General features: G+C 40.4%; 1 protein-coding gene across 1 annotated transcript in view; it reads right to left on the bottom strand.

The window, feature by feature from the left end:
• Positions 1-17153, bottom strand: part of SPAG16 (sperm associated antigen 16) — a 1274471-nt gene that overhangs the window by 1134232 nt on the left and 123086 nt on the right. The window contains exon 9 of the mRNA XM_089672306.1: positions 16590-16732. Coding sequence (XP_089528432.1) covers positions 16590-16732 — 143 coding nt within the window. The remainder of the gene's footprint in view (positions 1-16589; positions 16733-17153) is intronic.

The raw sequence follows: 17153 nt of genomic DNA, 5'->3' as shown, positions 1-17153 counted from the left end.
CTCACTGAAATCTGTCCAAACAAGAGTCTAGTAAACATCCCGGGTATGATAAAATTTGAAACACGAAATCATAAATTATAATTTATTAATCACAAAAAATATAATAAATTTAATTCAATAATATAATCAAACCAAAAACACTGAAATTTGAAATATAGCGCCAAGTTCGCACATCACTGAGCAAAGTCACAAAATCATTTTCAGTGTCTGATGACGAATTTCCCCATGAATCATTATCACTCAATTCTGCAAGTGGTTCTAATTTATTATCGCTGTTCTCTAGCTGGTCTAAAACCGATTTTGACCTAAAGGGACACTTTTTGGACGCCATGGACGTTTCTCAGTTTCCAGGCAATAAACACAGTAAAAATGTAGGCAGGGCACAGGACAAAATGTATGTGAAATGGTTTGATACAGTAATGTTTTACTATGTGATTTTAGTGTATTTAGTGAATGTCACTTTTTGTCATTTTCAAATTTCCCGTTGTTCCGTCCCCCGTACGTCCCGATGTTCGCAGCGGACGGAACCCAGATGACAGATGCCAGCATCCGCCGGATTACATTGTCGGGGACACTGCAGGAGGGACATCGCGGGAGCGCAGGACAAGGTAAGTGAAAAACAGATGCCGGAGCAGCGCCGCATGGTAAGCCCGAGTGTAGCTTGGGGTTACCGCTTTTGGTACTGAAACTTAACCCCGAGCTACACTCAGGAATACCGTCAGGGAGGTTAAGATCCTTCACCGTGCCTACATGCCCTGTCTCTACTCAAGAAATGACCCGGCTCTGTCCACTTGCCCTCTCTGTGGTAGCCACAAATCTTCACTACGCCGCAGACTTTGGCTCTGCTATATGCACCTTCTGGAAACAAGTGATCAACTTCATAACCTTTATCACTACCTCCCAATTGTCCATTGATCCGCTACCTCTCCTCTTCGGCTACATGGAACAGTCAGCCACAGGACTCTCTCCCTCTCAACTGTCAACTCTCAGAAATAATAAACCTTGGATATCTACATGTCTCTTGATAGCAAGAAGGGCCATCCTCCGGAAATGGGTCTATAACTGTCCTCCAACCTTAACGGACATAAAACAAGCTCTTAACTCCTTACTACGCCTTGACAGACTTAACCTAATTACCTTCCTGACCAACACCAAAGCGACTCATTACCTCCGATCCCTCTCCGCACAGGAACAGACATTTTTTCTCAAGGATCCCAGCCTCTTAAGCCGCTCTATGAAACCTCTCACATGCCCTGTGGCAATGGTGCTATTCTCATCATGGTCAGCTAATTTTGGTTAATTATGATATGCTGTTGATGTGTAGTATTCTCTCTCTACTTGCCTCTTCTTCTCTCTTCACTCCATTTCTCTCTTCATCTTCATCTTTGACCTGACCCCTCGATTGACCCCCCCCCCCCCAACACTGGGTCATTCATCCACTAGCTACCAACATATTCCATACACCTATACCAGGCAACTGGAGTTGTACTCCAACCCTATACTACTCCTGGCCTCCCCCTTCTTTGCTCCCAATCAAGCCACTACTCTCTTTCTAGAACTCAACTCCAACTCATACATCTTTTACTCTATCCTTCTTCCATTTTTCTCCAACTTAACTGGGTCCTTGGGTAATACCCCCCCCTCTTCCTTTATACTCTCTTCCCCTCTTCTTTTTCCCTGGCCCGTCTTTTGCTCTTCCCATTTCTCACCTTGAACCTCAGCTACTCCACATGCTTTTCCTTTTTCCCCCCTCACACCTTTAGCTCTCTTGCTCTCCCTCTCCCTTTAGTCCCTTTCTTCTTCCATATTCTAGTATTTCTACTATTATGCATTTTTTTTCTAATATCCTCCTATCCAACCCCCGTTCTCCTGCCCTTGTATATTTTTTTTAGTTACCCTCTTTTGTATGCTAGTGGCAGACATCAGTTAACATCTATGTACATCTCAAGCATCCAACCTTTAGATTTCTTCATTTAAATCACAACCTCACCTTCTTTCTTTAACTCAAAGTCTCTACTCAATACCACTTAGTCTTCCTCCCCACACCTGCCATCTTCTCATCACGATATACAAGTGTTTTCTCGTAATTACCTTCACTATATGTGATTGATGATTGCTGCATCACAACCCTTTAAGTTAGATATGATTATTATTATTACATCGAGTTTATATAGCGCCAAAGGGTTTGCTCAGCGCTGTACAATAGACGGGGAGACAATACATGAAACAGTACAGCAACTACAAACAGCACACGAGGGGTTAGAGGGCCCTACTCTTTCGAGCTTACAATCTAGAAGGGAGGGGGAAGTGGTACAGGAGGAAATGGCTGTGGGGGATGGAGTGGTGGGAGGAATGAAGGAGAACGGCTGTTAGGGGAGGGTGGGGTTACGTATATGTCATAAGTGTACTCGCCAGGCGCGCGCGCGCCCTACCTGTCCCGCGGGTGTCAGCAGCGGGTCTCCGCCGCTGGGTCACGGACGGTTTTTACCGGCCGTTTTCCCGCGATGAGCGGTAATCACTGACACAGAGCAGGGCTGCATTGTTTACACACAGCCCTGCTCTGTGACAGTTCGCCGACAAGCTGCAGAGGGAGAGAAGAGTTTCTCTCCCTCGATCAGCTCCCCCCTCCCTCCCCCCTCCCTCCCCCCCGTCCATTACACACCCTCGCCCCCTAGTAAAACACTCCCCTTACACAGCAAGTTCTAAAAATGCTAACCCCTTCCTCCCCAGTGACATTAGTACAGTTTCAGTGGTTTTTTTTCACTGATCACTGTATTGGTGTCACTGGGGATGTCAGTGACCCCAAGTCAGTTCCCCCCCAGTGTCAAAATGTCTGCCGCAGTCCCGCCATAAGTCGCTGGTCGCCGTCATATGTCGCTGATTGCTGCCATATGTCGTTGATCGGCGCCATTATTAGTATAAATAAAAATTAAAAATCTTAGTATCTTTCCCGCCATTTGTAAACGCTATAACTTTCACGTAAACCAATTAATTTACACGTATTGGGTTTTTTTTTTAGCAAAGACATGTCGCAGAATGCATTTTGGCAGAAATTTATGACTAAATTTGATTTTTGCATTTTTTTTTACTGGACATGTTTTATAGCAAAAAGTCCAAAATACTGTTTTTTTTTTCCTCAAAATTGTCAGCCTTTTTTTTTATAGCGCAAAAAATAAAAACCGCACAGACGATCAAATACCACCAAAAGAAAGCTCAATTTGTGGGGAAAAAAAGGATGTAAATTTCATTTATGTACCGTATTGCATGACCGCGCAATTGTCCGTTAAAACTAGCACAGCGCTGTATAGCAGAAAAATGGCGTAAATTGCAGTATCTATACCATAGTTTGTAGACGCTATAACTTCCACACAAAGCAATCAATATACGCTTATCGGGATTTTTTTTACCAAAAACATGTAGCAGAATACATTTTGGCCTAAATTTATAACCAACTTTGGAGTTTACTATATATTTTTTATAGCTGAAAGTAAAAAATATTGTTTTTCTTCAAAATTTTTGGCCTTTTTTTGTTTATAGCGTGAAAAATAAAAAGTGCACAGGTTATCAAATTACACCAAAAGAAAGCTCTATTTGTGTGAAAAAAAGGACGTCAATTTTGTTTGGGTGCAGCATTGCATGACTGCGCAATTATCAGTTGAATTAGTGCAGCGCCGAGTAGCAAAAAGAGGCCTGGTCATTAAGGGGGGTAAATCCTCAGGAGCTCAATTGGTTTAAAAAAAAAAGAAGAAGGTTGAGAACTGCAGCTTTAAAGTACTGTATATCTAAACCCAGAACTTTTTTTTAAAATATAGATAGAGTGGTAATAATCTCTGCCAGTTTTATGTTTTTAAAATTTTCAAGACTGGACAGAGAAATAATAAATAGACATTGTAGGAACAATGACATGAAATACATGTCAAATGAGTGTTATTAAAACAGCAGTATACAAACAGATGCACTCATTAACAGAAATAGTCAAACAACATCATTACTGCTCTTCCATAAGTAACTGAAAGAGAAGAAATTTGGAATAAGAATAAACTGCAGTGAGCATAAAATAGAAACATCAAAAGGTTTCAAGGCATATCCTGGTTTATGATGCATCGTAACAGGTAAGAGATAGAATTATGGCATACAAAGTAGCAACCAATAGGTGCATGGGTCTGTGGACCCATCCACAAAAATTAAGTAACACATGCCAGGGGTACACATCAAGCTCACTCTTCATTCAGTGGTAAGTCATTATAAATCACATAAAAATGAATAGGTAGAGATGGTAAACCATATGGGGATTGGTCCCTAGAGGACCAAATTTTATTGAATAGTCTGAAGGTACCTCCAACTTTGACTATGAGAAGTTCCATCCTTCTTATGTCCGTGATAATATCAAGAAACTGGGTCTGAGATGGGGTTTCAGCAATTGTAATAGAATAACTGTCTTGGCAGCTGTTAAAATAAGAGTAACTAATTTTTGGAGAGTTTAGAGAAACCAGGGCAGGGTGCACCCAAAAGATAATGAGCAGGATCTAAATAAAGAGAGAGACTTCAAGAACCTGCCATAAAAGCAACATCACATGGGCCCAAAAACTGTCAGGTTTTTATTGCTGTCTTTGTGCCTGCTTGAGAGATTCAGTCTCTCTATTTGTCCTAGTAACCATAGTCACCAGGACTGAAAGTGAGAGAAGATCCACAATTCTGAGTTGTCACAAAAATAGAGGAAATCTTCCAACTAGGACACTTTTTTTTGAGGAGAACCTAAGAGAGAATTTCTCTCAGTGTAGAAGATTTCTTGTCACACCCTGTTTTATACAAAGGCAAGGAGATAAACGTAAATCTTCTAGGTGGGTCACAGATGTCAATTAAAAAACTGACAGCGGTTTTGACCATTCCCTGAGCTATCCAAAATGAAAAAAAAATGTTTTGGCTTTAGATAGTTAAGGGAAACAAACAGGCACACAGCAACAATTCCAGCTGACATTTCTTTAAGGCAGGTTGAAAATACCAGACTGTGCTTTTGGAGCAATATTAATTTTTAAATTTAAAGCTATAAGTTTTAATAGTAAACATTTGCTTAATGCCAGAAAGCACAGGTCACCAGCTGGTCCCCTCTGGGGTAATCAAGGTAAGATGGTGAATCGTTAGCAGCAACAACCCACTAGTCATACAAAAAAGAAAAGCTAATCAGACAATAGTGTTTAGCATGCAAACTTGGCTATTCATATACGCTGTGAGATGAGACTGGAAAACCTTGTCATACTCTGGCAGGAAATGCTTTTTAAACAAAATACCAATTTGGGAAAAAAACTTAACTATAATGACCCTTGCAGATGGCTCTAAATCCATCTATGGCTGACCTGGCACAGAAGAAGCTTATGCACTGAGAACTGACTGTAATAAAGAAACCACAATATTAACAGGCCTTCCAATTTTCCTTGGAACAAACTCTTATTAAACAGAGAGGAAAAAAAAACAGTGTACATCAACACTTTTATTGAGATTTTCTATAATCACTTTATTAAAATTATGTGTGTTCCATTTAGGAAGTCTAGCATGCAATAAGAAAGTAACTTTAGACAGCATGTCAGCTGGAAAATACTAAGGAGCACACTTAGCTGACAGAGGGGAATGATACATTGTTGATTTTGTTTTTCTAAAGAAACAAAATTACATATTGATTATCCTAAAAAGATTACAATCTATTCATAATCATTACTAAAACCTAATAAGCTGAGTCCCGAGAATCACAAAACCACTTGGTAATTGGGTAATGAATCCAGTAGCAATACTTAAAAGCCACGTGAGAAGCTGCAATTTATGTATCCACTCTTATATAATAGATCTCAGGGGAGAGTCATTGCAAGCTCTATCGATCCAGTCACTATATTTTTTCTATCTTAGTTGTCAGGTTTCCCCTTCTATTCGTCCTGCAATAGCAAAAGCCACTTTCAAAGCTTGTTTTGCTAAAATCTTCTCCATTCAGCTGAGCTGGCTTGCTACCTGTAAAAATTGTAGAAATGGGGGATACGTTTAGACATTTTTATTATTTTGGCTTATAATGTATCTAAAGCCATACCTTTTTTAGTTTTGGTTGGAGTAAGAGATGCTTTAAACCCTCAAGTTTTTATTTTTTCATTTTTTTCTGCACCTTGATTACTAAGAAAAGAAGAACCCTGTTTAGATTTTCTTTTTAGTTTTTGGTGGAGTAAGGAATAATTTGATTCTCTGCCAGACCTTGAGGCTAGGTTCACATCAGTTTTTTTGTGAATGCAGCGTTTCTGCCCACAATCCCAAATCGCTCTGAAATCATGACAAAACGAACCATGTGTGTTCAGGTACCATTGAAAATGAATGGCACCTGAACAGGCATGATGAATTTTGTCATTATTGCAGAGCAATTTGGGATCACAGGCAGGATCGCTGTGAAATCACAAAACACCAAATGTAAACCCTAGCCTCAGTGCTGTCTGGCATGTGAGCAACACTTTCTTCCCTTCACAGTGGTGCTTTTTCCACACATAATTTAGGGCCAGTAAACATTTGTCAGGTGAAAATCTCTAATGGAAATGTCTGAAGGGGGCAAGTTAAATGCATTATTTTAGTTTTACGGACTAGGCTCCCCAAAGTAATAGAGGAGTCCACTCGAAATAGAGGAAACAGGAATATAAAAAAAATCTGTTTTTTTTTTAAGATTGAAGTGATAGTTTCTCCTGATAGTGATACTTACCTTCCCACACTGTGATACTCCCCATTCTACCCCACCACTCTTCTCATCTACCAAAGCCCTGAGTGTAATCCCTGTGCAAGCTCTGTGCCATATTTTACACAAGGTGATTACCCTCGCACGCGTGACAATGTTTAGGCCTTATGTGTTGGTAAGCAGTCCTGGCCAATGCATCCTCGCAGTAGGGGAAGGCAACATGCTCCCACATACTAGGGAGTCCTAAATATTTACAAGGGCTTTGACAGATTAACAAGATGGGAGGGAAGCAGGATGAAAGTATTAGCAAGGGAGGTACCTTTCAGGGAGACTCATTACATTACCCTGAAAAGGCATACAAGGGGTCTGCTCAGATCCGCCTGTCAGTTTTTCAGGTGGACCTAATCTTACGGTCCATTCTATGGACCAACAGTTTCTACCTGCTGTGACGGAGGTGTAGGTGGGACAGAACACACACGGAGAGCAGTGGGGCACACAAGGCTTTTATTGAAAGATTTTGAGGGCACACAGTCAGAATAGCAAGGTTTCGGCAAAACAAAAGTTAAGTCCGTACCAAAGGGTGCGACACACGACAAGGAGCACACAACAGGGCGGCAGACTGGCAGTCAATGGGTTACATCTGGGGCACACAGCAGAAGGAAGGCTCTGGCAAGCAATGGTTAAGTCCAGGGGGGCACACAGCAGTAGCCAGGTTTTGGCAGGCAATGGTTAAGTCCAGGCACACAGCTGAAGGAAGGCTCTGGCAAGCAATGGTTAAGTCCAGGGGGGCACACAGCACAAGGCAGGCTCTGGCAGGCAATGGTTAAGTCTGGGGCACACAGCAGAAGGCAGACTGGCAGGCAATGGGTTAAATCCGGGCACACAGAAGAAGGCAGGCTCCGGCAGGCAATGGTTAAGTCTGGGGCACACAGCAGAATGCAGATTGGCAGGCAATGGTTAAGTTCGAGCACATAGCAGAAAGCAGACTCTGGCAGGCAATGGTTAAGTCTGGCTTGGCTGTAGGGTCTGGCCGCAGCACAGGACCTCTCACAGCACCCTGGGTTGTGAGCAGGGGAAGATACCCCTGCCCAGGTCCTGCTCCGGTCTTATCTCCAGAGCGGGATGCTCCCAGGTTGCCAGGCAATGTCCACCCTGGCGTCAGATTGCTGTGGCAACAAGCTCCGCCCCCTCACTCCAGCCACACACAGGGAGCGCAGCCTTTGTCTCCGGCGGGTGCAGAGCGTGGGAATATAGGGGGCACGCGACGACATACAGGCAGCCTACATTTGGGGAATCCACATGCACAGTGGGGAAGAAGACTCCTTGGCACTAGGCCATGCAGAGCTGTGGGGACTCCCAGCAGGAGGCAGCTCCCTGGCGCTCAGCACACCACTTTATGTGGGCTACGTGTTGGCGCAGGGGCATGCAATGGGGAAGGGGGGTGCGGGGATCAAGAGGTGGGGGGAAAGAGAGGGAGCAAGGGAGAAGGATTATGACACCTGCCTACCTCTAATCTGGTCACTTATAAAAAAAAAAAAATAACCCCAGAAGGAGATCCGCCCCCTCCATCTAGGCAGATTGGAGAGCAGCTGGATGTAAATGGAGAGCAGAGTCTGTTTACTTCTGGCTGCTGCATAAACTGAGTTGACACGAACTTGTCATCCACCCGCTCTGCTCTGATTAGATCAGATTAGCAGAGGATCAGCAGGCAGATCCCCTGCTTATCAAAATGGAGTCTGCCCCTTGTTGTGAATGGGACCTAATTGTTTTTTTTAATAAATTCTTTATTTAAAAGTTTTAGAAAAATACACAATACGGTATAAGGATGCCATCATGGCCTACTTGTTTTTTTATTTACCTTTTTACATTTGGTCCTCATATCCGAGGAGGCATTACTTTCCAGCATTTTTAGAATAACTTTAAAACTCACAATTCCAGGTCATTGTCTGCACATGTGCAAGATCTGGTATAACAACAATTTGGGGGGGGGGGCCGCTGCAAGAACCAGGAAGAGATAGCCGATCCTCCATGAAGAATCCCTTTTTCGCTGCTCTGATCTGACTTCCTATTAGAAGGTGGCTACGTTAATTCTTCATGGTCCTTCTGTATCTAGGAATTTAGTCACCCTTTCATGCCTATCCTGAGATTGACTAGAGACTACAATGAATCATGCGAGCAGTGCACATAACCACAACTAATGTAAACTGCTTGTACCAAACAAATGGAAGTGTGAGGGAAAAGGATAGGTGCAGGAGCTCATAGAGGCCCTTACAAGGATGCAGAAAAACACTTTCATGAAAAAAAGATTTCAGGTCATTAAGTAGGGAATGTGTATAGATTGCTTTTGGAGACTAAGGATATTGTTTAGTGTTACTTTAAACTCACATTATAGCCTGGTAAGGAAACTTGGTTAAATGATTAGTGGTCACCTCTGGAGAAACCTGTATAGCAGCTGCATAAAATGTGAGCTTTGTGCCTTGAATACACAGATAATTACATAATATGAGTGTACAAAAAGAGAAATTTGTATTATATCATTAATACAGATTCCAACAGACTCAAGAGAAACCTTTCTTCTAATAACCAAATTGTTCTATATCCAAACACTCTTTTGTAAGAGATTATGGTCTGTAGAATCCTTCATCTATAGCAGACCTAGAACACCTTTCCACAAGTAGCTTCCGCTCTTGACTTAAATTCTTAGAAGCCAGTGTGAAACTTCCATTTTATCAGGCAGTTTGGTATTTGGGACAGAAGAAGAAAATATATTTTTGCACTTGGCAGCTCTGTAGCAAAAGCATGTTAAATCACCAATTTTAAAAATGGTTTGCAACATAATCTTAAAGCTATAATTTCTTTTTCTGTTTATAAGTATCTATGAAACAGGCTGTAATCACTCCTTTTACATTTATAAGCAAATGCGGCTTGGAAGCAACAGTGAATCACCATAATGAACCTATTAACACATTCGCAAACCATTAATTATTGATTTATTTGTAATTATCCTACAGAATAGTCTTGTTCATTACTTCTCTCGAATACGAACACAGATTTCTTCCGTCAAAACATAATTTGCAAGTCTTTTATATCACTTGTGGATTATTTCTAATGTAATTTATTTTATTAGGCTCTCTACCATTTAAAGAAAACTAGAAGATGTGTTTTATGTATACCTTGTATCTGTCTTAAAGTATAAAAATCTAGTTTTTATAGTGAAAAATAGCACTACACAAACAATAAAATTAAAACTGTTCAAAAAAAAAAAAAAGACAACAAAACAATAAAATGGAAAAAAAAATTCATGTGACGAACGATACTGCACTGCAGATCCATTCAAATAAACTTTAATTAAGCATTTTCTCCGTCTTTATCACAAACATTAAGGAGCCACTGCAGGGAATAACTAATCACAAATCTATTAAGCTATACAAGAAACACAAACTTTAAAATCAAATTCCTGCTTTTTTTTTTTTTTTTTTTTTTTTTTTTTTTAACCTTTACAAAAGCAGGTCTAGATTCAATACTTACCTCCTCTACGGCTCTGTCACTCATGGACTCACTGTACAGTGTCTTCTTACAGACTAAAAGGGATTATTATGGTTGGAAATTAAAAAAAACAAACAAACATGTTATACTTACAGTACCTGCTCTCTGCAAAGGTTTTGCACAAAACAGCCGCCATCCTCTTCTTTTTGGGCCCTCCGCCAACAGTCCTGGCTCCTCCCTCCTGCCCCCACAGCAAGCCTCTTGCTATGGGGGCACTCAAGCAGGTTCGCTCATGAGCCACATTCCTGTAATGGACATTCAAACAGAGAGTGGCTTGGTCCCTCCCCCTGCTCTCTTCTCACTGGCCGTGATGGACCGCAGTGGGAGCCAGTGGCCCTTGTCTGTGTGAGCCAATGAGGAGGCAGAGACCCGGGAGAGCCTCTGCTCTCACGAACATTACTGGATCGAGATTGGGATCAGGTATTAGGGAGGTCGGGGGACTGCACCCAGAAGGTTTTTTTTACCTAGTGCATTGAATTTACCTAATGCATGGCCCACCCTTTGCAGTTACAACAGCTTTAACTCTTCTGGGATGGCTGTCCACAACGTTTAGGAGTGTGTCTATGGGAATATTTGACCATTCTTCCAGAAGTGCATTTGTGAGGTTAGGTACTGATGTTGGGACAAGGCGGCCTGGCTTGCAGTATACGTTTTAATTCATCCAAAAGGTGTTCTATCAGGTTGAGGTCAGGACTTTATGCAGGCCAGTCACATTCCTCCACCCCAAACTTGCTCATCCATGTCTTTATGGACCTTGCTTTATGCACTGGTGCGCAGTCATGCTGGAACACGAAGGAGCCATCCCCAAACTGTTCCCACAAAGTTGGGAAAATGAAATGAGAGTTCCCTTCACTAGAACTAAGGGGCCAAGCCCAACCCCTGAAAAACAACTCCACACCATAATCCCCCCTCCACCAAACTTTACACTTGGCACAATGCAGTCAGCAAGTACCGTTCTCTTAGCAACCGCCAAACCCAGATATATCCATTGGATTGCCAGACAGAGAAGCGTGATTTGTCACTCTAGAGAACATATCTCCACTGCTCTAGAGTTCAGTGGTGATGTGCTTTACACCACTACACCTGATGCTTTGGATTGCACTTGGTGATGTAAGGCTTGGATGCAGCTGCTCGGCCATGGAAACCCATTCCATGAAGCTCTCAACACACTTGTTGTGCTAATCTGAAAGCCACATGAAGTTTGGAGGTCTTTAGCTATTGACTCTGCAGACAGTTGGTGACTTCTGCGCACTGTGCGCTTCAGCATGTGCTGACCCCACTGTCATTTTACGTGGCCTACCACTTTGTGGCTGAGTTACTGTTGTTCCCAGTTGCTTCCACTTTGTTATAATACCACTAACAGTTGACCGTGGAATATTTAATGGCAAGGAAATTTCACGGATGGACTTATTGCACAGGTGGCAACCTATCGTGGTAACACGCTTGAATTCGCTGGGTTGCTCCTGAGGGCAAACAATTATTTCACAAATGTTTATAGAAGCAGTCTGCATGCTTAGGTCCTTGATTTTTTACACCTGTAGTCATGGAGGTGATTGGAACACCTGAATCCAATGATTTGGAGGGGTGTCCCAATACATTTAGCAATAGAGTGTATATTTTAATTTAATTTTAATTGGAGAGTAGGACATCACTTGGAGGGTCATTGGTTAACAGTCTAGTTTGAAACCATTGTGTATATTGAAAACATTGTACTATTGATTGTTGGGTATCTGTAGGCAAGGTATGAATGAAAGATTCCCAGATATCGAAGAATTTTTGGACTCGTGACTCCTTATGCAAGGAGGCCTCCACCTATTCCATGTGAAAAACATAAGAGAGTTTGCCTGTAAACAAAGAAATAGTTCTGGGTAGATCCACTTACAGTATTGTAAAATGGTTTTTCGTGCTACAAGCGATATGACAATTAGGAGTTGTTTACATTCTCTTGAGATTTTAACACCTGGAATGTTGATTAGGCCAAAGAGTGCCCATTCAGGGGTTAGAGGTAAATAGTTTGTGTGTGGTAGCATAATGCACAACTGTGTCCCAAAATCATTTAATCTTGGGACATGCCCACAAGACACGGAACAAGTCAGCATCTAACTGTCCATATTTCAGGCAGCAGGAAGAGGAGCTTAGGCACATAAGATATGAGCGGTGTGGAGATAGTATATAAGAATTAGGGAAAACCCAAAGCATCATCGGGCAGTACATTATAGCTTTGATTATTTCCCAAGAAAATCATAATGATTTTAAAGGTGTTTCAACTTGAAGTTGGGGGAAAGTCTTGGTCCTCTTAGTAAGACCAGCTGTAGTGGAGGTATAGTCCAGTGGCTGCCTGAAAAAAATTGTATAAAGTGGAGATAGCTTTTTTTGACTAGGATTTGGACAGCCTAAAAGTGTGTCCAATGAATTTGTTCTGTCCTTTTTAGAAAAATGTCCTAATAGTAGAGACAAAGTAGGATTTCACTTTTAGGAAAAGGAATGGGTTAGTAAATAAATATAGACATTTCTCTAGGGCTGTATTTGAGGGGAGAGGTCGCTTGTTGTTAACATCCACTGAGCATTTTATTAAACGAAGACCTGCATGGTGCCACTTTTTAAGGGTAGGAAGTCCAAAGGACTCCAGGAGATCTGAATTGTTTCAGAAGGGAAGGAAAAGAGATGCGTGGCTATTGAGCAGTGTGTGAGTATTCTGTGCCATGCCAACCACGTAAAGAATAAGAGGGGATTCACTGACACATTGGAGGGAAAGAGCTCTTTGTGTATATGAAGAGCATATAATAGGCTGTTTTGTAGCTCATGTTTTGGTTAAGTTCAGTGTCCGTGTACACTTAGGTGCTATGAATCCAATTCCTTATGTATCTAGTTAGAGATGCTAAGTTATACAGTTCTAGATCTGGAAAATTGAGTCCTTCCCTTATGTATCTAGTTAGAGATGCTAAGTTATACAGTTCTAGATCTGGAAAATTGAGTCCTCCGTTGCTGAGGGATTATTGTAAGGTACATTGACCTGCATTATTGTAAGGTACATTGACCTGAACATTGTTGCTCTCCTGCTGCCACGACAGAATTCTTGAAACATCTTATAGATCTGTTTGAGGTCAGAGTGTTTAAAGGATCAGAGGGATAATCTGTATCTTTTAAAAAAGTTTAGGAAAGGCTACCATTTTTATCGAGCTTATTCTGCCCACACAGTATAAGAGATATTGAAATTTGTCCAAGCAGTGAATGATGCTTTAATGGAGTGAAGCAAAGGAGGAATGTTAACCTTGTAGAGATTGTGGGGGTTTTTGGGTATGACTACTCAAGGTAAGAATTTTCTTTCCTTATACCAAATAAAAGGGTAGAGATTGCTCCAAAGGGGCTTGTGACAGTTAGTTAAATAGAGTGCCTTTTATTTACCAAACCTTTTCCTTTATTTTTCTTTAAAGTGGAACTTCAGCCCAAACTTTGCTTTTCATTTTTGATAGAATGAGGATGGGTAAATGCTCACTTGGATTTGTACTGCACACTTCTTGTGAAGGTGATGCAATAAGAAAGTGAGGAGTCATCATTCTGTGACGCTAGACAAAGTTCATAATGTACAATCAATGAAAATCCAAAGACACTTCTACCTTCCCAGATATGGTTGGGTGGCACACAATTTTGTGAAGGCAGCAGACTGAATAAAATATACCACTGTTGTCTAATCACATTAGAATCTAAGAAAAGTAACCAATGCTGGTTTAATGCACTGCCCACTTTGCACTTCTGCAGAAAGTAGAACTTGCTCCCATGCACATACATCCTCAACATCTTTTTTTAAATGCTGGGAAATGGAATTAAAACCAGAAAATTAAATTGTCTATACCATTCCATTTTATTTTATAAAGGGTAATAGATTAGTCAGGGTAAAAAAAACTGTAATGAGGTTTTAAAGAGATCCTGTCACCAGGCCATTCATTTCAACAACAATCTTCCCAAAATATTATTTTTTCATTTAATGTATTTTAAGCATAATAATATTTAGCTGCAAACATTCAAAAGCTCTGTGACTGCTGCTGGGTGACACCATTTTGAATGTGATGTCAGCAGCTCAAGCAGACTTAGAGTGGCACTAAATAGTATTCTCCTTCACTCCTTCCTCAACTGCTATACACAAAATTGTATGGAAGTATGGAAAAATGTAGGGAAGTGCGAAGGTTTTGAGCAAGCACAAAAAGGTACATTGCAAGTCAATAAAACATTGTTTATGGAAAGAATAAATACTGCAAGTAAGCATTTAAGATACATGATTTTACTGTGCTTTCTATCTGCAATTGTTTAAACTTAAGGTACATTTGTTCCATTTTGGAAGAGACTGTTATAAGCATTGTCAATTTTTTCCTGCATGTGTCCCGCTGGGAAGATTTCCTTTCACTTTATGTCCCAAAATTAGGGCATCCCTGGTTGTCACCAGGATCACAAGAACTAGTGTCACCATTGGAAGATTCCCCCTCTATTCCTGGTGAAAACGCCAAATTTGGAAATTTTCTTTAACTTTCACTCTTGGTGATAACAGAAAACAGGACAAATGGAGAGGGTGAATTCCCCTAAGAGGAGCAGACAAACAGATAAATATCTGACAGACGATCTCTAATCCCTTTCAGCATTAACCAAAGTTAGAAAAAATATTTACTATTCACTATATACTAGTTATACTTTAAGTTGGCACAAAGTCTTGTTAAGCCCTTTTGTTCAAGATCCAGTATTGAGTACTTCTTCCATCAATGACTCATCCCGTATCTCGTATGCGGTTTTGGTACTAATGCAAAGCACGCAATGCCAGATTTGGAGGGTATAAAACAGTGGGAGCAACAAAGCATAAATATAACAAGAGAAACTTCACAATGCTAGGTGCAAAAGGAGATGCTACACAGGTAGACTAAATTCTAAATGATACTACCCTATTATTTCCCACCCAAACCACACAGTATTCAATGGAAGGCTCCTTTAAAATAAAACTCTGCCTGCTGTAGTCAGTCAAAAAATGTATGCAAGTTTTCTCATAAATTAGTCTAAACATTTTCTTCCATATAAACTTAAATAGTAACAACATTTACACATTTCAAAATCCACCCACATCCCTGCAAATCACATTCTAACACTGCCGCTACAGTTTTTTTTTTAATTAGGATGACTTTTGCTAATAAAAACTCAGGATTAATTGTTCTGACAGCTATATTTCAATATGCAATTGTACAGACCAGCACAGAAAAGGATTAAACACAGATTATAAGGTAGATATAAAATGATCACTAGCTGCCACTCTGTGGGCCCTATTAGATGTCAGACTTAAGGACAGAGTTTAAAACTAGGAGACTGAATCCTTTATTAAAGATTTGGTACATGTTAAAATTATGTTGTAATTGGTGTTAAACCAATGCCAGGCTGCCCCTTAAGTGAAATGACAGCTCTTGCACTACAGAGAAACATAAAATATAGACTGCCCTTGAAAGAAAGATGCTGTCTCAGCTGCTAGTCACACAGAATGTTCTTTAAGATGAAATTTAGATCAGTACCTTGTATGGCTGATATAGTTAATAACATCCAAGCAAACCTTCTGTTAGATAGCACAGAGAGCAAGGAATAAGTGTAAAGAACAACGACCCACTTTTTTTATTTATTATGCATTATGGTGCTTAAAATGAAAAACCAAATACAATGAGATTTTGTTGAGGAAGCAAATGAAAACAATAAAAAAAAAAAAATAACTAAATATGAACGATAAAACAAAAAAGGGAGAAGAGGTGGAAGGAGTCAAACTTCTATTGAATCCTCATTATTACTGTAATGCAGTCAGGATGCATATGCTGTAATAAATATGAGGATTTTCCCCCTTTCTTACTTGCTAAATGGTGCAGCAAGAGTTAATATATCTATAATCAACAGTGCTTTTGCCCTCTGAGCAGCGCTGTTGATTGCAGCAGTGTTTGGATGATGGAGGAAGAGGGCAGGCAGGGGCTGGGTGGTATGTCAGACAAAGTGGAAGCTAATCAAACTTACAGCTGAGCCCTACAAAATTACAATGGGAGAACAGCCCCTCCTTCATCCCCTATGTATGGTAAAACCACATGCAGCACCTTATTTCAATAATACACTTCTAGCAATCCTTGAACATATTGCAAAACATGTTTATCTGCATGTGTTTTGCTCATATTTCCTATGAAATCAATGCATACTAAAAATGTAAATACTTTGGTCCCGGGGGGGCAAAACTTGCCTTATAGTTCCATGTCATACAACACTAAAATAAATCACTAAACCTGCTAAAAGACTCCCAACTATTAAAACGATACTATGGCATTGTTCATGTTATTCCTACCTTTGGATGTCGCTTTCCTACAAGGTTATTTGGGTCCTTCTCTGGGTTATATGAAGCCACCCCTTCCTGGAGAAGCTCCTTCTCTCGAGCCTCTTGAATAGCTTTCTGGGTAGGAACATCTTCCTTCTTGTGTTTGACTTCATCTAGAAAAATTATAAAACGAAGAGAAAAATAGACAAAAAAGGTAAAATTCTGGTTAATTCAGATATAAGACAGAAAACTATCTCTTTTCACTCCTAACTGGTAAGCAGTAAAGACAAACAAACAAAGTACCACTCTCATGAAAAATACTGTATTCAGATAATTGTATTTGATTAACATATGCAATGATAGTATTCAGTACAGTAATTCTTTCTATTTAGTGAATATGAGCTGCATTCACTTTTTACTATTGCTTTTATATGTGTAACGTAGTCCCCTCTTAGATAAGAAGAGAAGAGTAGTCATTAAGGAGTTTCCTTTTTTGCCCAAAGAAAACAATTGTTAGCACCAGTCTCCTGAATTTGTGCCCTCGTCCTCTCCACCATAATCGCCTGAACCAGTCAAACAAATCATATGTTGCAT

Source organism: Staurois parvus, unplaced genomic scaffold (assembly GCF_062004578.1).
Source record: "Staurois parvus isolate SC_StPar_1 unplaced genomic scaffold, SC_StPar_1.0 ptg000011l, whole genome shotgun sequence".
NCBI lineage: Eukaryota > Metazoa > Chordata > Amphibia > Anura > Ranidae > Staurois > Staurois parvus.
This window is presented reverse-complemented; position numbering and strand designations above follow the sequence as displayed.